We start from the raw sequence: 25772 nt of genomic DNA, 5'->3' as shown, positions 1-25772 counted from the left end.
TGTGATGCCTCGTGTAAGGAGGAGAAATGCGTACTATCACGTTTCCGACTTTGATAAAGGTCGGATTGTAGACTACCGCGATTGCGAGTTATCGTATCGCGACATTGCTGCTCGCGTTGGTCGAGATCCAATGACTGTTAGCAGAATGTGGAATCGGTGGGTTCAGGAGGGTAATACGGAACGCTGAGCAGGATCCCAACGGCCTCGTATCAGTAGCAGTCGAGATGATAGGCATCTTATCCGCAAGGCTGTAACGGATCTTGCAGCCACGTTTCGATCCCTGAGTCAACAGATGGGGACGTTTGCAAGACAACAACCATCTGCATTAACAGTTGGACGACGTTTGCAGCAGCATGGACTATCAGCTCGGAGACCAAGACTGCGGTTACCCTTGACGCTGATCACAGACAGGAACGCCTGAGATGGTGTACTCAACGACGAACATGGGTGCACAAATGGCAAAACGTCATTTTTTCGGATGAATCCAGGCTCTGATTACAGCATCATGATGGTCGCATCCGTGTTTGGCGACATCGCGGTGAATGCACATTGGAAGCGTGTATTCATCATCGCCATACTGGCGTATCACCTGGCGTGATGGTATGGGGTGCCATTGGTTACAGGTCTCGGTCACCTCTTGTTCGCATTGACGGCATTTTGAACAGTGGACGTTACATTTCAGATGTGTTATGACTCGTGGCTCTACCATTCATTCGATCCCTGCGATAACTACATTTCAGCAGGATAATGCACGGCCGCATATTACAGGTCCTGTATGGGCCTTTCTGGATACAGAAAATGTTCGCCTGCAGCCCTGGTCAGCACATTCTCCAGATCTCTCACCAACTGAAAACGTCTGATCAATGGTGCCCGAGTAACTGGCTCGTCACAATACGCCAGTCACTACTCCTGATGAACTGTGGTATCGTGTCGAAGCTGCATGGGCAGCTGTACCTGTATACGCCATCCAAGCTCTGTTCGACTCAATGCCCAGGCGTATCAAGGCCGTTATTACGGCCAGAGGTGGTTGTTCAGGGTACTGATTTGTCAGGATGTGTGCACTCAAATTGCGCGAAAACGTAATTACATGTCAGTTCTAGTATAATATATTTTTCAGTGAATACCCGTTTATCATCTGCATTTCTTCTTGGTGTAGCAATTATAATGGCCAGTAGTGAAGAATGGATCAGTAGCAAGTGGAGAAGTGGTAGTCGGGACCGAGAAAGGGATGAGCGGTATTTGATAGTGACTTGGCTTTGCTTCTTTGTGGCTTAATTTTCAGTTTCCACTTGCAAGGACACTCGGCCGGGAAATTCAGGCGGCGCTGAAAGGAGGCATAGGAGACGTGAAGGACTGCTGAGTAATGAGGCTGAGCGTATTAAAGAGGTAGACTGGGTGTGTGAGTTGGGGAGGCACAATGCACAGGTTGCACAGGAGAACGAAGTGGCATTCAGCAACGTAGGCCTTATACACTTGAGAATGAAATTCTGGCAACAAACCGGCCCCGTGGATCAGCAACGAAACTCAACTACGATAGTATGTAGAAAGTGGCATATGGAGGTACTGTACAAATTTCTCATTAGTTAATTTTTGATATAATTTTATTGTACTCGCCCTCTTCTCGTAAGTCCGAGTTCGACAACGACCTTTCGATATAATCGATCGATTGCCTCAGATTAAAAATGCTCCGTCAACTATGACATAAAATTCTTCGTAATGAAAGCTGCTTCTGAAGTAACATAACGGACATTATCCGACGCTACATAAAACTAGTAGAAGATAACCGTCTCTTTCCAACTCGATCTTTATGCTTATATTTACTTCATCAATTCAAGTTTTAGTATTTCAGTTTTCTGTAACGAATTACACCCAGCTTTACTAATATGTATTGGAATTTAGAAACACCTCTGATTCCCTGTTTGCGGTGCACCGCTTCCATCAGGTAATGCAGGAAAGCCTGATAAGAGAGAACTCCTCATCTCAATTTATTTTGACGCTTTTTTGTAAAGGCGTTCTGAAAAAATTTATGGATTTCAATCGCAGCAACGTCTAAATACCTGGCTTCTTGTAACTAGTTTTATTTAAAAATCTGTTGCTAATTAAAACATCGATACAGATACATCGATATCTCTCATGCTATTTACCCAGGCAAAATCCCGTTTCAGGTTCGTAATATTTTCATCAAACGGAATCGTTGGATGTACATCACAACAACATTCTGTTTCTTATTTATTTTGTAATTTTGGTAGTGATTTTGGTTTCTTTGTGTTTTACGCCATTCCATTCATTGCGGTTCAGTCAAACTAATAATACGATTTGCATGCGACAAGAACCGGCAGTTTGTGAGGCACGCCTAACATCATTTGGATGTACCAAATCATCTGTATAATAAGCCATAAACATAACTGAAATTTACATGAAACTTAATTTGATTTATGAGATAGGGCGTATTTGCACGCAATCAACTGGCGTAGCAAGCAAACGCTTTGATAGCTACTGTAGTGCGTATTTCTCCAATATGGCTATTTGTTGGTTTTGGCTAGCGTGAAGATGGAAATACCAATGCAGCGAGATATTTTAGCGCATCGTACTCGTGTAGTTATTTTTGTACTGAGCGACAATAAACAAATACTACTACAACTTTATCTTTGTTGGTAATATAGTCAAGATCGCCACAAATATAAAAACTGATCCGTGGGCCGGCAACCCGGGACAGCCAGCGACCGCAAGCATTTCATTTGTGGGTTTGAGAAACTGGCCGGTGACGGTTCGCTTTCTTCTAAACTAAACCATTAACTGTAGGGAGAAATCAATGACAACTTGACTTACAAAATTGCTTCCTTACTTTGCAGAGAAACCGCGCATCACGGAAGACCCACACGACGTGGAAGTGTCGTTCGGAGGGACAGTGTTTTTCACCTGCAAAGCAGAGGGCGACCCGCAGCCGGAAATCGTCTGGATGAAGGACAGGTGAGTACAGCGTCGTCCGTTGTCTCTCAAGTCTATTTTCTACAGTCCACCATCTCCTCACAAAAATCATCCATGCATCACTTTTCTTCAAGTGTCTTCGTTATCTATAGACAAGGGTCATCAACTTTAAACTATTTAGGAAACTCGTGCTATGTTTAATTTGGTAGCTTCAATTGAGACAAGAGTAACTTAGTACAAAAATGTTCATCAATCAACTGTATGTTACGCACTTCTCTCGAAGAGGTACTTGTGTTTTAGCGCTCTTCATAGCTTTTGATGCAATAACTTCAATGAGGTATGAAAGTCACGGGATAGCGATATGCACGTGGTGGTAGTATAACACCCAATGGTCGCGAGTTTGCGCCAAGTATAACACTATACTCACAGACTAGTGTTACCGTCTGGGAGGAGTTTTGTATTTCACCGTGTTATTATCTAATGGAGAGAGGGCATCGAACATTAATTTCGTATAAGTGGCATTTAATAGAAAGACTTAACAGGCTTTAGTTTGGAGAGGATACAAGTAATGAAATTCATGTGAATGATAAAATAAACGGTCGACAGCCTAATTATGCTTAATAATTTGAAATACTACATTCAAAGAATTTAAATATGATTTTCATTAATTCTCTCTTTGGATAGTGCACTGGATACTCACGGCTACAGGGCGAACTAAGTAGTGGATAGCAGTAGTTATCATTTGCCAAAAATCAGTAATCGCAGGAAGGCAAAGGTACTTTAATAATAATAGTTGCTATAGCATCATTAATCAACTCTGCCCTGAGATGTTACCACAGTACAAATTGGACTAAAGTTTGGTGTGAAAAGACTCCTGATTTAGGTAACATATACGTACTTCAAATGAAATTAAATAATAATAAGTAGAGACTTTTTATACTCTTATTATTAGAATGTCACAGATTTCTTTTAACAGCAATGAAATTCCCAATTATCTTTAAATTTGAGAAAAGATTACTGTGGTGGCACATAAACTGTTACTTTTTATACAGGAAAACTCTGTGATTATTTTATAAACAAACTGCAATCTACTCAAACACAAAGCTTAGTTAACTGTAGAAAGTAGTTCATGCTAATGATCAATGTAAAATTGCGTTTCATATAAGTTCAAATTATGTGCCTTTTTCATCATCTGTGAAGCAATTATTTTTACATTAATGCTTACACACTCCGGCACTGATCTTTTGCACCAAATCCAAATTATCATTTAGTTACAAACAGGATGCTCGGATTTCTACACACTTGGGATAGGATCCTGCATCGGTTCATGACTAGGATAATGTCAGGGTTCAAACACAAGTTTATACCATTTGAATTATTATTGAGAAAAACACTCACACAAATGTACCGATCCATTTTATTATACACATGAGTGTTCCTGTAGTTGGCGGAGCAATGGCGCAGTAGTGGTGGCAAGCAATGTGCCGGCTAACTGGTCCCACGCTCTTGAAGTTGAATGCTCTTTACCAATTCTTCCTGGCCATATAATTTCCTCATCTTAGAGCCATTCAGTAATGTCAAAAGAACCATCCGACAGCCAAAACTACATCCGAGGCAAGTTTACAATAAAGATTAACTTCCAAATGCCTCACTTGGCAACCTCGATGTTAACCGTACAACGGCCAGACACTGCTAGCGTGCTCACCCAGTAGCCGTCCAGATCGATCACCAAAACCAACTTTTACCGTGCGCCAAGCAACTTCCGTAGCGGAGGTGGTTCCCTACATCTTTTATTCTACACAGCACAAATTCCCTAAGCATGAACCAGCATTCAAAGTACAATGTCTCTTTTTATGAGCAGACATATGTTACAAAATACCATTATTTTTAAATATACTTTAGTTGTAACAATAAATATATTACAAACTTCAACTTTCTCTCTGACAATTCAATGATCTTCATTAGTAAAGAACAACCACTTCATAGTTACATACACACAGTTGCATAGTATAACCTACTTACAATCGATATTGGTGTTATACTAGTACGACAGACACAAGGTATAACAGCGCAGTGCATTGGTGGAGCTGACATTCGTACTCAGGTGATTCATGTCAAAAGGTTTCGGACGTGACTACGGCCGCACGGCTAAAACTAGCAAGCTTTGAACGCGGATTTGTAGATGGAGCTAGAAGCATGGGAAATTCCATATTGGAAATCGTTAGGGTATTCAATATTTCGAGAAACACAGCGTGAAGAGTGTGCCGAGGACACCTCATCTCAGGCACTACCTGTCACCACGGACAACTAAGTGGCGGATTGCTTTCACTTAACGACTGAGAGAAGTCGCGTCTGCGTACGGTTTTTAGTGGTAGCAGACAAGCAATAGCCCCAAAAATTGGTGTGGGACATACGACGATCGTATCCGTTAGGGCAGGACGGCGGAATTTGGCGTTAATGGGCTGCGGCAGGAGACGACCGGCGTGATATTCTTTGCTAATAGCACGACCTCACTTGCAACACATCTCCTTGGCTTGTGACCATATCGGTTGAGCCCTAGACGACTCCCAAACCGTGACCAGGCCAGATGAGTCCCGATTTTAGTTGGTAAGAGCTGAGTGTAGATTTCGACTGTGATGCAGACCATCGAACCCATGGACGCAAGTTGCCAGCGAGGTATTGTGCAAGCTATTAATGGCTCCATAATGGTGTGGGCTGTGCTTACGTGCAATGTACTTTGCCCTGGTTATCTTCGGCTACTCGGAGGTCATTTTCAGCCGTTCACGGGATTCATGTTCTCCAACAACGATGAAATTTTTATCGATGACAATGCGCCACAACATTGGGCCACAATTATTCGCGATAGGCTTAAAGAAGACTTTGGGCAATATCGAGCGCCATTATTTGGCCACCCAGATCGCCCAACATGAATACCACTGAACATTTACGACACATAATCGAGAGGTCAGTTCGTGCACAAAATCCTTTACCGGCAACCCTTTCGTAATTATGTACGGCTACGGAGGCAGCGTGGCTCAGTATATCTCCTGGGGACTTCCAACGACTTGTTGAGTCCATGCCACGTCGAATTGCTGCACTAATACGGGAAAAAGTAGGTCCGACACGATATTAGAATTTATCGCACTATTTTTCTCACGTCAGTGAGTAAAAGTAGCATCATCGCCTAGCATGTCACCCGCCTGTAGGGACTTCAGGACGTAAGTTACACGTATTGCGGCACGCTAAGAGTTTTGTGCAACAGAAATAGAGCATGTCACAAGTGACTACGAGTTTCTAGGTTTCATGCAGACGTACACTACTGGCCATAAAAATTGCTACACCACGAAGATGACGTGCTATAGACGCGAAATTTAACCGACAGGAAGAAGATGCTGTGACATGCAAATGATAAGCTTTTCAGAGCTTTCACACAAGCTTGGCGCCGGTGGCGACACCTACAACGTGCTGACATGAGGAAAGTTTCTAACCGAATTCTCATACACAAACAGCAGTTAACCGGCGTTGCCTGGTGAAACGTTGTTGTGATGCCTCGTTTAAGGAGGAGAAATGCGTACCATCACGTTTCCGACTTTGATAAAGGTCGGATTGTAGTCTATCGCGATTGAGGTTTGTCGTATCGAGGCATTGCTGCTCGCGTTGGTCGAGATCCAATGGCTGTTAGCAGAATATAGAATCGGTGGGTTTAAGGGGGTAATACGGAACGCTGAGCTGGATCCCAACGGCCTCGTATCACTAGCAGTCGAGATGACAGGCATCTTATCCACATTGCTGTAACGGATCGTGCAGCCACGTCTCCATCCCTGAGTCAACAGATGGGGACGTTTGCAAGACAACAACCATCTGCACGAACACTTCGATGACGTTTGCAGGTGCATGGACTATCAGCTCGGAGACCATGGGTGCGGTTACCCTTGACGCTGCATCACAGACAGGAGCGCCTCCGATGGTCTATTCAACGACGAACCTGGGTGCACAAATGGTAAAACGTCATTTTTTCGGATGAATCCAGGCTCTGATTACAGCATCATGATGATCGCATCCGTGTTTGGCGACATCGCGGTGAATGCACATTGGAAGCGTGTATTCATCATCGACATACTGGCGTATCACCTGGCGTGATCGTATGGGGTGCCATTGGTTACACGTCTCGGTCACCTCTTGTTCGCATTGACGGCATTTTGAACAGTGGACGTTACATTTCAGATGTGTTACGACCCGTGGCTCTACCCTTCATTCGATCCCTGCGAAACCCTATATTTCAGCAGGATAATGCACGACCGCATGTTGAAGGTCCTGTACGGGCCTTTCTGGATACAGAAAATGTTCTCCTGCTGCTCTGGCCAGCACATTCTCCAGATCTCTCACCAAATGAAAACTCTGGTCAACGGTGGCCGAGCAACTGGTTAGTCACAATACGCCAGTCACTACTCTTGATGAACTGTGGTATCGTTGTGAAGCTTCATGGGCAGCTGTACCTGTACACGCCATCCAAATTCTGTTTGACTCAATGCCCAGGCGTATCAATGCCGTTATTATGTCCAGAGTTGGTTGTTCTGGGTACTGATTTGTCAGGATCTATGCACCCAAATTGCGTGAAAACGTAATCACATGTCAGTTCTAGTATAATATATTTGTCCAATGAATACCCGTTTATCATCTGCATATCTTGTTGATGTAGCAATTTTAATGGCCAGTAGTGTAGTTCATTTTTGATACGAATGACAGGAGCACGACACTGTGGGAGTGAAATGGCGAGGCAACTGGAAACGTACTTTAAAGCTGAAGTATGTGGCGCAGAACGATTCTCGTGGGCAGAACATCTAAACTGCACACAGATTCGCCGTGTAACAACGGCGTAGTATGTGTCCAATGTAATGTGGAATCCATGCTTAGTAAATATTGCCAACAATTTCAGCAAGGTCACACACACATGGGTGATGCTGATAGGGAAATCCTGATTTGATATAATGTTATTTCTATTCTTTCGGCAAGCTGATAGGACATACAGTGGGAAAATGACTGTCGAACGGCAAGGAGGTTCACACAGCGGATCTGTAATGGCTTCGTGGCCAAGGACCTGACTTCTATCGTCGAGGGACTGAACGATATGTAGAGCTTTCCGACCGTTGTTTAAAGAGACCGGGTGACTATGTCACGTTGGGGTGTAATGCACTGTTCAACTAAAGTTTTTTTTTGCCATAATTATGTGTAACTTACTTTATGAAGTCTCTCGTACATGCGAGCTATGAGTTCTTCCGATAACTGTTAGTGAGCATACTGAAGTAATAGTCAGAAATGCTCAAGTTCCTGGCAGCGTCGTGAAGGCGTGGAATAATGCATGTGTAAAGAATTCTCCATGCGGTTCAGTCGTCTCTAGTAATTCCTGCTCTTTGTTGTCTTTAAATGCCAATACGTGTCCGTGCATCTACACTCCTGGAAATTGAAATAAGAACACCGTGAATTCATTGCCCCAGGAAGGGGAAACTTTATTGACACATTCCTGGGGTCAGATACATCACATGATCACACTGACAGAACCACAGGCACATAGATACAGGCAACAGAGCATGCACAATGTCGGCACTAGTACAGTGTATATCCACCTTTCGCAGCAATGCAGGCTGCTATTCTCCCATGGAGACGATCGTAGAGATGCTGGATGTAGTCCTGTGGAACGGCTTGCCATGCCATTTCCACCTGGCGCCTCAGTTGGACCAGCGTTCGTGCTGGACGTGCAGACCGCGTGAGACGACGCTTCATCCAGTCCCAAACATGCTCAATGGGGGACAGATCCGGAGATCTTGCTGGCCAGGGTAGTTGACTTACACCTTCTAGAGCACGTTGGGTGGCACGGGATACATGCGCACGTGCATTGTCCTGTTGGAACAGCAAGTTCCCTTGCCGGTCTAGGAATGGTAGAACGATGGGTTCGATGACGGTTTGGATGTACCGTGCACTATTCAGTGTCCCCTCGACGATCACCAGTGGTGTACGGCCAGTGTAGGAGATCGCTCCCCACACCATGATGCCGGGTGTTGGCCCTGTGTGCCTCGGTCGTATGCAGTCCTGATTGTGGCGCTCACCTGCACGGCGCCAAACACGCATACGACTATCATTGGCACCAAGGCAGAAGCGACTCTCGTCGCTGAAGACGACACGTCTCCATTCGTCCCTCCATTTACGCCTGTCGCGACACCACTGGAGGCGGGCTGCACGATGTTGGGGCGTGAGCGGAAGACGGCCTAACGGTGTGCGGGACCGTAGCCCAGCTTCATGGAGACGGTTGCAAATGGTCCTCGCCGATACCCCAGGAGCAACAGTGTCCCTAATTTGCTGGGAAGCGGCGGTGCGGTCCCCTACGGCACTGCGTAGGATCCTACGGTCTTGGCGTGCATCCGTGCGTCGCTGCGGTCCGGTCCCAGGTCGATGGGCACGTGCACCTTCCGCCGACCACTGGCGACAACATCGATGTACTGTGGAGACCTCACGCCCCACGTGTTGAGCAATTCGGCGGTACGTCCACCCGGCCTCCCGCATGCCCACTATACGCCCTCGCTCAAAGTCCGTCAACTGCACATACGGTTCACGTCCACGCTATCGCGGCATGCTACCAGTGTTAAAGACTGCGATGGAGCTCCGTATGCCACGGAAAACTGGCTGACACTGACGGCGGCGGTGCACAAATGCTGCGCAGCTAGAGCCATTCGACGGCCAACACCGCGGTTCCTGGTGTGTCCGCTGTGCCGTGCGTGTGATCATTGCTTGTACAGCCCTCTCGCAGTGTCCGGAGCAAGTATGGTGGGTCTGACACACCGGTGTCAATGTGTTCTATTTTCCATTTCCAGGAGTGTATTTGCAAAGCCTACACCACTCATCAGATCTCCTGGAACAAAGCTATGTGCGTCTTTCATGGGTTATGGCGGCTCTAGATAATCTACTATTGCTTCTAGCAGCCTCCATTGCGCCGCAGTTGACGTTCCGAAGGAAAGAAAAATAAATAATTACACATTTTAAATGTATGCTTAATGAAAGGTGAACGCTTCCATACCGGACGCAACCTTTATGAGGATAACTTTCTGATCGTAATTCCGGAATATCATTACGGTGTTTCAAATTATTCAAATCTTCTGTGAGACCACCACAGTCACGATTAATTTAAAGAACGTCGTTTTCAACAGGCTTTATTTTGAAAAGAGTACTTTATAAAGCAAAACTAACTATTTTCGATTCAATGGTCACTCTCAAATGCATAATGGATGCGGATACGTCATCCTGGTAAGTAGTATAAAACAGAGATTACATGCTATGCACAATTACGAATGGCTTTGCCGTCAATATATATGACCTCGTAGCAGATGGCCATGAACGACATATACGCACCTGTTTGCAGTTCCGACAAATGTGGACGATGTTTACACATCCATTGCGCACTTAAGTAAACTCTCACTCTAAATTATTTATATTTATTGAAAATATGCTTGCACAGCGGAAAACTAGTTCAGCATGAGATTTTACAGTATAGAGCCATATATGTAGCTCACTCTGCACGTGACGAAGAGGCAATCCTTCATCAAGCGGGCTTAACAGCACTGTCACCGCCTCACACTTGCGCTGGCAACCCATAAGAGGAGATCATCTGCACAACAACACCTACTAGATGTACCACGCGATTAGTAGGTATAGATTTATACACATGATTCATATGACTTACAGATCTAAGTTCAGTGCTGTTTAGGCAAGTGTACAATGGTCTCTTACCTTATATGTAACTAGGTTGAATGTGACTTCCTCTGGATATGTGGTACACATTTCATCTATAGTCAAGTTCTTGCCAAACTCGAGGCAGTATGTCGTCTGTTGCTCTATCAATCGAAGCGCGGATTCTTGTTTGAACTCTACTAGAGAAACTTATGAATCCCCACAAGAAAAACTCAAGAGGTGTCAGGTACCGTGAACGTGAAGGCCATGCAACTGGCACAACTCAACCAGTTCTTTTTTTACCTTGTCAGTCGTTCTGAGGAGGTCGCAGACGTCGGTGAGGAAGTATGTCGCGGTCTTGGTCATTATCGTCCATCAGCGGGATTACTAAGATTCCCAGCTTAGGCAAGTATGGTACCACATCGACTGTTTCTTCTTGAAAAAAGAAAGGGCCGTAAAATTTCTTCAATGAACAAACGCTGTTAACATTTAGACTACCACTGTTACATTCCAGAGTTTTGCGCGGACTTTCACTATCCCAGATCCTTCAGTTGTGTATTAACTTTTGCAACTGGAAAGTAGAATCATCATAAATTACTCTATTATCAACGAAATTTTCGCCTTTACCCAATCGATGTGAGGTCTCCCCACAAAAGTCCTTCGAGCAGTTTCTTTTAGTTGTTGCACCATCGTTAATTTGTATGGTTTAAGAGTCAAATGTCTTATCAACACACGCCAACTACATCATGTGGCACGCTCAGCTCGCGAGTTGCACGGCGGTTTGATTTTGTAGACTGTTAACACACTAAACGCGTCGTCTATGCCCTAGCCTCACGGTGCATACTTTTCATTTGGATGGAGTCGGTCCGTGGAGACTGAGAGCGCACTTTACACTGAACAGCATCAATCCATGGGAACGGCAGAATCAGAGTTAAGAAGCTTCTGTTGTAATTTTAATGAAGCTAATTAAAACTTTTAGTAGAAAGATGGGGTTCAGTTTTGAACGTATTTAAAAAAGGTTGATCCTGTTTAGTTAATTATGTTGCTATAATCTGCTCAAGAGTTCTTGTGTTTGTCTTGCAACATTTAGCACTATAGCTACGCTCAATATGTGTCTTTCCTTCTTTTGTTTCCCAATTGGGTTTGCTTCTTGTTGTATCGACACTGACTGGAGTTCCATCACTTGTATGCCGTGTGAGCCCGTCTGCATGCAGTTTCCGCAATATTGTGACTGACATTTTCAGCCACGTCACGTTTGGAATACTTATATCACATTCACGACAGCGGTGTATGTACACATATGATCAGAAAGGTGAACAACAGTTTTCTCCTTATTATATTCAGTAACAATTTTTGGTTTCCGATACAGCCATTTTTTGACTGTCACGTTTTCAGTTTCACTCAAATGTTTGGTGGAAATAGCCAAAAGTATGTTTTGTCTTTCCATTCAAGTACCGTAATTCGTTGGCTATTCTTCAGCGATCACTTCCCTGCGTTTCAATGTGGCCTTCACAGTTTCATTTGTGATTTAGTTAAAAGGGTAAAAAACAAATGCGTGTTCTTCCTTATGAGTTTGCTTGCGGAATCTACACTGAAATACCAATCACCTGTACATAATACATGACTTTATTGAGTACTTCTTGACACAAATTTATCACAATATTTGTTGGTGTGGTATTTTATTATCAATTACTTTGCAGCGTACATTCAAAAACTGCAATAGCACCCATTATCTTAGAAAAGTTTAAATATTTTGAGAAAGTACTTGTGTCTTATTTATTTCAGACATTGTCTAAACATAATTCGTCCTCGGCATGGTATTAGTACTGCAACAGAATTTTTAAATTTGTTTAAAATTTTTGTTTGGTTCGCCAATGACGAATTGTACTTTTGAGAGACGATATAAGGCATCAACATTTGTATTATCTGGGAAATGCAGCATTTTATATAAAATTTCGAAACGATATCTACTCATTATCTTTCGCTCGAATGTTTGACCCCGGGCCAGGTATAAATATGTGGGTGGAAACTTCACTAATCTCCTCGATAAAATCAATCCAAAGGACTACTTTATTTTATCTTTGTTTGTTGCTACCCATTGAGTGAAACGTTGGGAAACCATTGTCGTTTAAGTAGCATGCATACATACATACTTGTTTGTTCACTGACGTCTTCAAATACTTTATCTGTGTCAAAAATACAAAAAATCTTCGACTTCGTTTCATTTTTGCATATTTTCATCACTCACGTTGTCTCCATGTGCGCTCGTAAAATACATCACTTTCGGCTAGTTCCCTCGATGATCAAACCACGTACTTTCTTCACATGTTGAACCTTCAGACGACTTCGCGATTTGGATAATGGCAATCGAATTACACACAGAAGTTTACAATGTACAAATAACGCACTCAATGAATCACTACATTCTTTTAGCGACAGCTTTGCTACTGTTTGCAACAAAGCTTTTTGAGAATAATTGCTGTGAGACTAATCCCTCCGTATACTACTGTGACTTTCTCTGACTGGTCATCCCTTAGAGATTGTCTTCTTAACATACTACGCCAGTTTATATTACAAGTAAACAACCGTCAAGTGGAGTATTTACATTTTCTTTACTAACGCAACTCGCAGCAGTTGCCTGAATGAAATTTTTACCCCACGGTAACGCCTTCGTGTTAAGTGGCAAGTATTGCACCGCTGTCGGATGGGTTGCTGGGCAGCAGGCGCACCAATACGGGCCAGGGTATACTCCAGCTCGTTGGTCGTCAAACTGCTGCTAGCGGACCGCACGAGGCCTTATTAAGTGTTCGTGCAGCCCTTGGTTTTGACCCGTGTTCTGTAATACAATATTCATGTAGCAACTAATAGATAAATCCAAAAAAGGTCAACTATCGTTACGAGTTTTTAAGAGTTAGTTTTCGTGCTTACTAAGAGATAAAGTACTAACAGTTTAAGGTGGGCCTGATTTTAAATGACTGTGGTGAATTCGATCGTGAGCTAAGTAAAGCTGGTCGCTCATTTCAGGGGCAGAGGCGTTAGTAGCTCGGCCAGTGTGGGGTCAGAGAATGTATTTTATTGTTTGTCTCCTAGTACTGACAACTCAAGGAACTGTGCGACTCGTTCCGATACATGATGTGGTATAAATACGTTTGTAGCAAGGAAAATGAACACTGGTGACATGTCTCGTACTGCATAACGCATTTAAATATTAGTGCAGTTAATATTATTAATGAATCATCTGCTCACAGGTATATCACAACAACACTTGAACAAGTAATTACAGTGTCATAACCGCGGGTTCACTGAGGGTGGCAGCAATATGAAACAGAGAAGAGTCGACACGAAGTGTTCCGAATGGTGTAGACTTTTAGTGATCAGTAATTGCGGCCGGCGCCCCTTGGAAACCTTAGCTAGTCTACTGGTGGCTCATAACGTACTTTGATATACGTTAACAATTACTAATGAGATCGCTACATATGCCGTCCGATGTGCCGCTCCCCAATGTCAGTATTGATACTTGCTCAAAAGTATTTGGCAACCACTGTCTAACGCAACAAACGTCTAGTAGTTGCCGGCACGCGGAACTACTGCCTCAACGGAAAGCCCATCAAAATGTATTCCGCGCTCACATGTCAACAAAGGTTTGCCTCACTAGCTCTACGAGGCCATCAGACACATGTGGTCGACCTGATAATTTTTGTGGCTCACCGAGCACGAAGTTCCATTAACGCACTTTTTCCTCTCGTACATAGGAGATATGTCTCCAATCCTAAAGAAAGCAGGTGTTAACAGATGTGAAAATTACCGAAATATCAGTTTAATAAGCCACTACTGTAAAATACTAACACGCATTCTTTACAGACGAATGGAAAAACTGGTCGAAGCCGACCTCGAGGAAGATCAGTTTGGATTCCGAAGAAATGTTAGAACACGTGAGGCAATACTGGCCCTACGACGTATCTTAGAAAATAGATGAAGGAAAGGCAAACCTACGTTACTAGCATTTGTAGACTTAGAGAAAACTTATGACAATGTTGACTGGAATACTCTCTTTCAAATTCTGAAGGTGGCAGGGGTAAAGTACAGGGAGCGAAAGGCTATTTACAATTTGTACAGAGACCAGATGGCAGTTATAAGAGTCGAGGGGCATGAAAGGGAGGCAGTGGTTGGGAAGGGAGTGAGACAGGGTTGTAGCCTCTCCCCGATGTTATTCAATCTGTATATTGAGCAAGCAGTAAAGGAAACAAAAGAAAAATTTGGAGTAGGGATTAAAATCCATGGAGAAGAAATAAAAACATTGAGGTTCGCCGATGACATTGTAATTCTGTCAGAGACAGCCAAGGACTTGGAAGAGCAGCTGAACGGAATGGGCAGGGTCTTGAAAGGAGGATATTACATGAACATCAACAACAGCAAAACGAGAATAATGGAATTTAGTCGAATTAAATCGGATGATGCTGCAGCAATTGGATTAGGAAATGAGACGCTTAAAGTAGTAAATGAGTTTTGCTATTTGGGGAAAAATAACTGATGATGGTCGAAGTAGAGAGACTGGCAATGGCAAGGAAAGCGTTTCTGAAGAAGAGAAATTTGTTAACATCGAGTAAAGATTTAAGTGTCAGGAAGTCGTTTCTGAAAGTATTTGTATGGAGTATAGCCATGTATGTAAGTGAAACATGGACGATAAATAGTTTAGAAAAGAAGAGAATAGAAGCTTTCGAATGTGGTGCTACAGAAGAATGCTGAAGATTAGATGGGTAGATCACATAACTAATGAGGAGATGTTGAATAGAAATGGAGAGAAGAGAAATTTGTGACACAACTTGACTAGTCAGAGGGGTCGGTATTCTGAGGCATCAAGGGATCACCAATTTGGTATTGGAGGGCAGGGTGGAGGGTAAAAATCGTAGAGGGAGACCAAGAGATGAATACTCTAAACAGATTCAGAAGGATATAGGTGGCAGTAGGTAATGGGAGATGAAGAACCTTGCACAGGATAGAGTAGCATGGAGAGGTGCATCAAACCAGTCTCTGGGCCGAAGACCACAACATTAACAACATAGGAAACTGCTGGGAAGATCGTCACCATACTCGTTACGAGAATTAAAAAATGGCTCTGAGCACTATGCGACTTAACTTCCGAGGTCATCAGTCGCCTAGAAATTAGAACTAATTAAACCTAACCTAAGGACATCACACACATCCACGCCCGAGGCAGGATTCGAACCTGCGACCGTAGCGGTCACGCGGTTCCAGACTGAAGCGCCTTTAACCGCACGGCCACACCGGCCGGCTTACGAGAATTATATTGCACAGTTGTCGCAGACTTAGGTTCTTCTAACGAAACTGCACAGCGAGCACGCTGAGGGCCAGTGAAGGTAGCGGTCTTTGTAACAAGCGTGACCAGCGCTTGCGGTGGTATGATTCGGTACTAATGTACAACGTGAGACAAAACCTGACCTATTTTCCTACAAAATTACTCCGATGCTAGGTCTATATGTCATACGTTTTATGAGTTTTAAGAGTCCTTTTACAAAAAACCGTCTGTAAAGTTTGCATGATTTTGATAAGATAATTGTTGTTAGAAAACATAAGTAAAGAAACAAATATAATTCTGTTTCAGTTCCCCGCCCCCTCCTTCCTCTGCTTACCTGCTTATATTCCTTCCTCCTCCTTTTCCTCTCCCCCTGTGTCAACACACACACACACACACACACACACACACACACACACACAAACATACATACGTGTCCTATCAGTTACTTACAGCAGATACGTAAAGCCTAGTTTACACGACGACATTGGGTTGCGTCGCTCCTTGCGTGGAGTGAGTTGCACGCAAGTGGTTTCATGTAAGACTGTAGACACGGCGACACCAGTATGCACTCCAGTTTCGTCGTTTTGTGGGTCCCTGAGTCGTGTCTGAAATGAAAGTTTTGGCAGCTGCACGTCGCACGAATTGTGAGGGGGTTAAAGCTTGTTGAATGGAATCACTGCGTAAGAAAAAAAATAAGAAACGTGTTTTGATTCGTGACTGGATGAACAAAAGACGTCAGTTCGGTTGCTCAGCATCCTTGCTGAAATAATTCATAATGGAAGATACAAGAATTTGTTTTAATTATCTTAGAATGTCATCAAAACTGTTCATGTTTCTTCTAAATAGAGTTAATTATGCGATGATGAACAAAGGTACTGTAATGCATGAAGCACTGTCGCCAGAACAGAAATTACATATCATATTGCGTGTATTACAATCGAGAACACTCAGCATGCTATAAGATACGGAGATACGGTAATAGTTGGTTATGACGCAATTTCAATAAGACAATAATTATTACTGTTAATGTTAATAATTATTGAACATTAGCTACAATAATTATTCGAAACAGGCCGCATTAAGAAGAGAATGGTTTGCAAACTACTCTCTTGAAGATAGGTCACTGAAATATTTCAAGATTCTAACATATGTGAATGGGGAGCACTGCAGCGACGTTGTAAATAGATGAATATTGAATAAAAAATGCAGCTGTTTGAATTTGTATAGCCTTACCTCCTGTCAACAATATTCCTTAACAAAGAGTTGGTCGACTCGTACGATTGGGTTTTAGTCTTGTAGAAGAGAGCGTTGCCACAGCTAGAATTACACTTCTTGTACTTTTCTTAATTCAATTGTATTTGTGCTCCTAACTCAATAAATTTTGCTCTGCAGCTCAGATATTGATTCATGATCGCACATGACTGTCTAAGCGGCAGCAATCTGTTGCTTATTTTTGTAATCAGCATCACTGAAATCCGAGAAACACCTTTGCAAAGCATAGATATTCAAAAAGCGAACATTTTTCTCCGTTCCCCACTTCACATTTCAGTTTGTGTACACTCTACGAACACACATAACGTCAAAGCTCATGTCGCCAAAGTTGGATCACGCCGAAAGTGTTTAGTTTCACCAACGAGTTGCGCAAACGCGCGTCACACATGCGCAGTGGCCGGTAGCGCAGTTGCCTGCAACCTAGTGTCGTCGAGTAAACTAGGCTTAATACATGGTGGCAGTTACCGCTGAATGACTGGCTGGTGTTCGCAGCAACGAGGTGAACCTCGACGAGCCGCGCTACTCGAAGCTGTCGGACGGCACGCTGATGATCGAGAACGCCGGCCACAGCGACATGGGCGTCTACGAGTGCATGGCCAAGAGCCCGGCGGGCGAGGCGCGCTCGAGGGCGGCGCGCATGCTGCACGACCCTGCCAACGGTGAGTACGGCCACTACCTCTCACACTCTCACACACTCACACTCACTTCGCACCCCGTGTACTAGAGCAGCAATGCAGTCCCACTCACGACCGTCGTAGATTCAAGTACCTCACAGCAGCATCGTGACCGTTCCTCTGCGTTCCTTGCATCAGTTTCAGACAAGGCACAATTTAAACATAATTTAAAAGAATTTTTGGTGGCCAACTCCTTCTATTCCATCCATGAGTTTCTCAACAAGTACAGTAGACCATGTTAACGAAAATTTAGTATACTTTAATTTTTGACAATACTTGGTTGCAACAGCCAAGTAACTATCTACTGTGTGAATGATGGATGTATGGAAAGCAGATGTAAGCTTAAGTCTGTAAATAGTGGTAGTTTAATTTTAAATCTTGGGCAGAATCTGACTGTTCTTAACTTAGGATCACTGAAATGAATAATTTACTTTAATTTTTGACAATACTTGGTTGTAATAGCCAAGAAACTAGCAAATTTCTGAATGATGGATTTAATGAAAGCAGATGTAAGTATTAAACCTGTAAATATTAGAAGTTTAAATTTAATTCATGTACATAATTTTACTGTTTATTGACTGAGGATCATTAAAATTAATGAAACTCAAGTTTTTCTAATTACATTTTTGTAATGTGTTTATCTGACATGTTCCACACCCGGGTGAACTCCCTCTTTTATGGGTCTATGGAATGAATAATTAATCTAATCTAATTAAACTTGAAGTGCTCTCCGTTAGAGACAAAAATGATGTTTCCAGAATGAGATTTTCACTCTGCAGCGGAGTGTGCGCTGATATGAAACTTCCTGGCAGATTAAAACTGTGTGCCCGACCGAGACTCGAACTCGGGACCTTTGCCTTTCGCGGGCAAGTGCTCTACCATCTGAGCTACCGAAGCACGACTCACGCCCGGTACTCACAGCTTTACTTCTGCCAGTATCCGTCTCCTACCTTCCAAACTTTACAGAAGCTCTCCTGCGAACCTTGCAGAACTAGCACTCCTGAAAGAAAGGATACTGCGGAGACATGGCTTAGCCACAGCCTGGGGCATGTTTCCAGAATGAGAATTTCACTCTGCAGTGGAATGTGCGCTGATATGAAACTTCCTGTCAGATTAAAACTGTGTGCCCGACCGAGACTCGAACTGGCAGAAGTAAAGCTGTGAGTACCGGGCGTGAGTCGTGCTTCGGTAGCTCAGATGTTAGAGCACTTGCCCGCGAAAGGCAAAGGTCCCGAGTTCGAGTCTCGGTCGACCTGGAGAAAGCGTTCGACAATGTAAAATGATGCAATCTGTTCCAAATCCTGAGAAGAATTGGGGTACACTATAGGGAAAGACGGGTAATATACAACAAGTGCAAGAATCAAGAGGGAACCATAAGAATCGAAGACCAAGAACGAAGTGTTGGGGTTCAAAAGGGTGTAAGGTAGGGATATGGCCTTTTGCCCTCACCGTTCAATCTATTCGTCGAAGACAATAGAAAGGTTCGCGAGTAGATTAAAATTCGTGGATGACATTGGCATCTTCAGTGAAACTGAAGAACAATCAGACAATGTATTGAATGGAATAAACAGCTTAATGGGTACGGAATATGGATCAGAGGAAATTGAAGAAAGGCGAAAGTAACGAGAAATAGCAGAAACGAGAACAGTGAGAAAGTTAACATCACAATTGGGGATCACGAAATAGAAAAAGCTAAGGAATTTTGGTATCTAGGCAGCAATTTACCAATGATGGATGGAGCAGGGAGGACATAAAAAGCAGATTAGCACTGGCACAAAGGGCATTCATGGCCAAGATATGTCTGTTAGTATCAGAAATAGGTGTTAATTTGGGAAAGAAATTCCTGAGAGTGTATGTTTGGAGCACAGCATTGTGTGGTAGTGAGACAAGGAGTGTGGGAAACCCGGAACAGAAGAGAGTCGAAGTCTTTGACATGTGGTGCTAAAGAAGAATGTTAAAAATTGCGTGGGCTTATAAGGTAAAGAATGAGGAGGTTCTCCGGATAATAGGTGAGGAAAGGAACATACGGAAAACACTGACAAGAAGAAGAGATAGGATTATATGACCTCTGCTAAGACATCAAAGATTAAGTCCCATGTTACTTATCGTACTAGCGAGAGCTGTAGAGGGTAGAGACAGTAGAGGAAGACAAAAATTGGAATACGTCCAGCAGAACTGAGGACGTATGTTGCAAGAACGTCTCTAAGATGAAGAGGTTGGCACAGGATAGGAATTCTTAGCGGGCCACATAAAACCAGTCAGAAAACTGAAGACTCAGAAAAGAGTACAGAACACTGCAGAACACCCCCACCACGTGAATCATCCCCACAGCTTAACATCTTTTCCTCTGAACTTTACTGTCGGCATTACACATGATGGCAGGTAAAGTTCTTCAGGCATTCCCCACGCTCAAACCCTCCCATAGTATAGCCTCGGGGTGTAGTGTCATCCATTACTCGAAACCAGTCTTTTTCAGCCACCCACTATCCAGAAGCATTACTTTTTACACCAACGCAAGAGACACTCAGCAGTGACTACTGAAACGTGTGGCGTATAAGGAATTGCTCGATTATTCACGCTATTCTTTCCAACTCTCTAGGCAACGTCATTGTGCTAGCTGACATGGTGGTAACACTTTCGTACTCTGGTTTCATGGGATTTTTTGCAACCACTCTCCGCAATGATCGCTGCCGGTCAGTCAAATCACCAACAGTCGATTTATGCAGCTTTAGAACAGCTGAACTGTTGCTGATAGATTTGTTACTCAGGAGACATCCAGTGACTAGTCCACGTTTTCAGTCACCGAGGTCTCGTGACTAAGTCAACCTCCTGTTGCAGCTTCTACACTGACAACAAAATTCTCGCCGCCTCCGTCTCTACTGCTGGATACTCTCTTGTGACATCTAGTGATCAGTTCCGCAATACATAGTGGTATCCAGATATTTTTGATCGATTATGTACAGCATCCACAAGAAGCAAGAACTGAGGACCAAATGAGAATTATTCGCATGAGATGAGGTGTAAGACAGTATCATTAAGAGTGCAAAATTATTTACACCGTTAATTGTAGACTAGAGAACGGATAGTTAGAAACAGTACATCGAAGACCTATACGACGAGAGGGACTGTCTGATGAAGTTGTAGAAGAAGATATTGAAGTTGATATGGAAGACATACGGATTCCAGTATTTGTGTCAGAGTTTAACACAACCTAGGAAGTCATGCGATTAAATAAATCGGAATATATAGATAACATTCGTCGCAGTTTTCAAAATTACTGTGGGAAGTGCCAACTTAACGTCCATCCAAGATGTTTTACACAGTATTTGAGTCTGTAGACTTACCATCAGACTTTAAGGAAAATAACACTCATGCAATCCCGAAGATAGCAAACAAAGATAAATAAATAAGTGCAACAATTATCTCACAACCAACGAAAGAGTTCACGTATCCAAAATGCTGAAAAAAATGGTATATGTAAGATTGAAGAAGAAAACTGAGAATTTGTAAGATGGGAGTTTGTTTTGCATCTGGAAAGCTAAAGACACCAGAGAGACAATTTAGAAATTGTTCTTCGTGGTCGAAGCAAGACTAAGAAGTATCAAGATACCTTCACAGGATTCATCGATGTAGAAGACGCGTTCAGAGATATAAAATTGTGCAAGATGTACGAATTTCAACGGGAAACACGTGTAAGCCATAGGAAATAATTAGTTGTATGCAGTACGTAGAAGAACCAAGAGGGAAAGAAACTAGGGAAGGCCTAGAAAGAAGTGTTCGGGTTCGAAGGGTTAATACAGGAAGATTTAATATACAGGGTGTTACAAAAAGGTACGGCCAAACTTTCAGGAAACATTCCTCACACACAAATAAAGAAAAGATGTTATGTGGACATGTGTCCGGAAACGCTTAATTTCCATGTTAGAGCTCATTTTAGTTTCGTCAGTATCTACTGTACTTCGTCGATTCACCGCCATGATTTCATACGGGACACTCTACCTGTGCTGCTAGAACATGTGCCTTTACAAGTACGACACAACATGTGGTTCATGCACGATGGAGCTCCTGCACATTTCAGTCGAAGTGTTCGTACGCTTCTCAGCAACATATTCGGTGACCGATGGATTGGTAGAGGCGGACCAATTCCATGGCCTCCACGCTCCCCTGACCTCAATCCTCTTGACTTTAATTTATGGGGGCATTTGAAAGCTCTCGTCTACGCAACCCCGGTACCAAGTGTAGAGACTCTTCGTGCTCGTATTGTGGACGGCTGTGATACAATACGCCATTCTCCAGGGCTGCATCAGCGCATCAGGGATTCCATGCGACAGAAGGTGGATGCATGTATCCTCGCTAACGGAGGGCATTTTGAACATTACCTGTAACAAAGTGTTTGAAGTCACGCTGGTACTTTCTGTTGCTGTGTGTTTCCATTCCATGATTAATATGATTTGAAAATAAAAAATGGTTCAAATGGCTCTGAGCTCTATGGGACTTAACTTCTGTGGTCATCAGTCCCCTAGAACTTAGAACTACTTAAACCTAACTAACCTAAGGACATCACACACATCCACGCCCGAGGCAGGATTCGAACCTGCGACCGTAGCAGTCGCGCGGTTCCGGACTGAGCGCCTTAACCGCGAGACCACCGCGGCCGGCTGATTTGAAGAGAAGTAATAAAATGAGCTCTAACATGGAAAGTAAGCGTTTCCGGACGCATGTCCACATAACATAATTTCTTTCTTTGTGTGTGGGGAATGTTTCCTGAAAGTTTGGCCGTACCTTTTTGTAACACCCAGTATACATCGAAGAAGATATGACGAAAATAAAAGAAAGGTTCAGGAGTGAAATTAAAATTCAGGGTGAAAGGGTACAAATGATGGTTTTCGCTGATGATTGCTACCCTCAATGAAAGTGAGGAAGGTTTGCACGACCTGATGAACGGAGTGAGAAGTCTTATGGGCACACACTACAGAGTGAAAGTAAATCGAAGGGAGAGGAAACTATCGAGAAGTAGCAGAAATGAGATTATCTATAACCTGACATCAAAATTAGGGACCACGGAGTAGACCAAGTAAAGGAATTCTGCTTTCTTGGAAGCTAATAGCCCATGGCGGACGAAGCAAGAAGGGCATAAGCGACATATTAACACAGGAGAAAAGAACATTCCTAAGCGAAAGAGAACTGGTAGTATCAAACATCGACGATAATTTGAGGAAGAAATTTCTAAAATTTACGTTTGAGCGTAACACTGAACAGAAGTGAATCATGGTATCTGGTAAAATAAGAAAAGCAGAGAATCTAAGTATTTAGAATGTGTTGTTACAGAAGGGTAGTGAAAATTAAGGGGACAAATAAGATTATAAATGGGGAGGTTCTCCGTAGATTAGGTGAGAGAAAGAATATGTGGGGGACGCTGACTTGCAGAAGGGTCAGAATAGTAGGACATGTGTTGCTGAACCAGAGGGAACGACAAAAGCCAAAAGTTCTATAAACATGTTAGAACAAATTATTCAGAAGGTTGGATATAAGTGCTACTCTGAGATGAAGAGGTTTACACAGGATGAAGAGGTTTGCACAGGTGACGCAGTCGTGGTGAACCGAATCAAACGACTGATGATAATAATGAAAAAGAAAAGCGCAGGAAATACCCTGTCTGTTTCATATCTTGACCATTCTAGTCTCAGGCTCTACTCGGTAGCCTCATGTCGTGTCTAATTCATTTACTCAGACGAATGTGTTCTTCGACTCAGTACTGCACCTTTAGCTATCTCCTTTAAATCAAAATGATACAGCGATATTAATCACGGCAGATGTCACAAATCGAAAGGAGACTCTGATTATAGCACCCGCTCGGTTATTCGTGTTCAAATGGCTCTAAGCACTATGGGACTTAACGTCTGAGATCATCAGTCCGTCCCCAAGACTTAGAACTACTTAAACCTAACTAACCTAAGGACATCACACACATCCATGCTCGAGGCAGGATTCGAACCTGCGACCGTAGCAGCAGCGCGGTTCCAGACTGAAGCGCCTAGGACCTCTCGGCCACAGCCGCTGGCCCGCTCGTGTTAACGCGACCTCTATTGGGAAGGGAAATACGCCGCTCCCGGATCGAATATAGCTATAGCTATACCTATAGCGGCGGGTCAGTATTCCAGCCAGTCTCGATGTGGTTTTTAGGCGGTTTCTCACATCCCAATATGCGTACACTGGGTTGGTTCCCACGTTCCAGCTCAGATACATGCTACGCAAGCATTTAGAACACTTCCGTACACTTGCACACATGTAGACAGAATGGCTACACTTCTGTCCTGAGGTTGAATATGAGATTGCTTACTTTACCTGTCTGGTAACGTTAAACACTCATTCAGAGTCAGATTATAGCACCACGTATCGAGAGACACTTGTAAAAAGTGACTGGACTACACTGCAGATTAAAAAGCACTTAGAAATCAAATACGTAACCTGAAACCCGCCGGTGCGTGTGAGTAGATTACAATCATAAGGTATTTGAGAAGAACAGAAGGCAATATTTGAAAAGGAGAAACATAATACAATTAAATAGATAACCTCCGAGGCGGTAGCCAATGACCTAAGAAGAAGTATAGAGAGCTTGTCGATAGATGACGATTACAAATTAATTATGGATGAAACATTTAAGACAAGAGAGGAAACCGTAGTACAATGAAATCAGCGGAAAGAAATAATTACTCATAAAATACTCCAGGCTATTGATGAAAGAGGAAATATAAAAATGTTAAGATCAAGTGCAGGTTATTTAAGGACGAAGTTAACAGGTTAGGCAATCAAGTTAAATCACACTTCGTGAGCGAGATGTGTAAAGAAAGTGAAAAAGAGAAAGAGATAATCACAGGAAAACTTCATTTCTGCTTAGAGTGTGACAAAATGTAGCTTCCGAGACGAAAAATGTGAGTGTATCAAGCTATAAGGTACCGGTGAAAAATGTTTCTTAGGTGTCGAAGAAGGGAAGATAACAGACATCGAAGGATAGTACAACGGAGAATTAATCAGTAGCATGACAGAAGAGGAGAAGAAGGAAGTATGGAAGAGTCAGTAATATTCTTTCGAAAACTGTGGGTTTGATAGAGATTACGAAGATGTTGCAGTTTCTGTCAAAACCTATGAAACAGGCCATCTACCATCACATTTCCAGCATATTAACGACGTATTCATGGAAGGCAAAGGGTGATAAATAGGTGGGAGTATCAGTCTTACATGTCATACATGTAAACTGCTGACCAAAACAGTATACAAATGTCGGTATCTGAAAATCAATTGTTTTAGAAAAGAAGAAAGTGTGAATTAATAAATTATTAGTTTCTGTTTCTAGTGCAACTTTCGTAGCACTCTACCAAGTTAGAACACGATAAGAAGCAGCAGCTTACAGGAATTTGGTCCTCCGTAGTACACATGTAGCAAGTATTTTAGGTTCGTTTGTCACAAACAAATTCGAGGTCGTCTTCTTTCTCTAATGCTGTTCTGCAAGTTGGTACCTTTAGACGGTCTACGTGAGTGAACAAGTTTTCTTTAGATATTACTTGAATTACGTGAATGAATTTCCTCTTCATGAATGAGACTCTTGCAACGAACTTAATGAGAATGTTCCAGGGAGCAGTCGTATGTCTGAGTTCTGATGTCAGGCGGCTCCAAAAGGAAAATCTGAAACTTTTAGAAGGAACTCCCATCTAACTTTTATGCTAGGAGACGTACGCAGTTATTTGGTTTCTATTGGAATGTTGAAGCGTATTTCAGAAGACTGACTTGAAACCGTATAGTGAAATAGATATATACAGAAATGTCTCACTGAATTCTGCAATGCTTGTGAAACGAGACCTTGG

General features: G+C 42.9%; 1 protein-coding gene across 1 annotated transcript in view; it reads left to right on the top strand.

The window, feature by feature from the left end:
• The window catches only part of LOC124612333 (peroxidasin), a 207807-nt gene that overhangs the window by 35782 nt on the left and 146253 nt on the right, over positions 1-25772 (top strand). The window contains exons 4-5 of the mRNA XM_047140476.1: positions 2853-2970; positions 17729-17895. Coding sequence (XP_046996432.1) covers positions 2853-2970; positions 17729-17895 — 285 coding nt within the window. The remainder of the gene's footprint in view (positions 1-2852; positions 2971-17728; positions 17896-25772) is intronic.

This window comes from Schistocerca americana, chromosome 4, assembly GCF_021461395.2.
Source record: "Schistocerca americana isolate TAMUIC-IGC-003095 chromosome 4, iqSchAmer2.1, whole genome shotgun sequence".
NCBI classification, from domain to species: domain Eukaryota; kingdom Metazoa; phylum Arthropoda; class Insecta; order Orthoptera; family Acrididae; genus Schistocerca; species Schistocerca americana.
The sequence above is the reverse complement of the archived record's forward strand: the minus strand, read 5'-3'. Positions and strand labels throughout refer to the sequence as shown.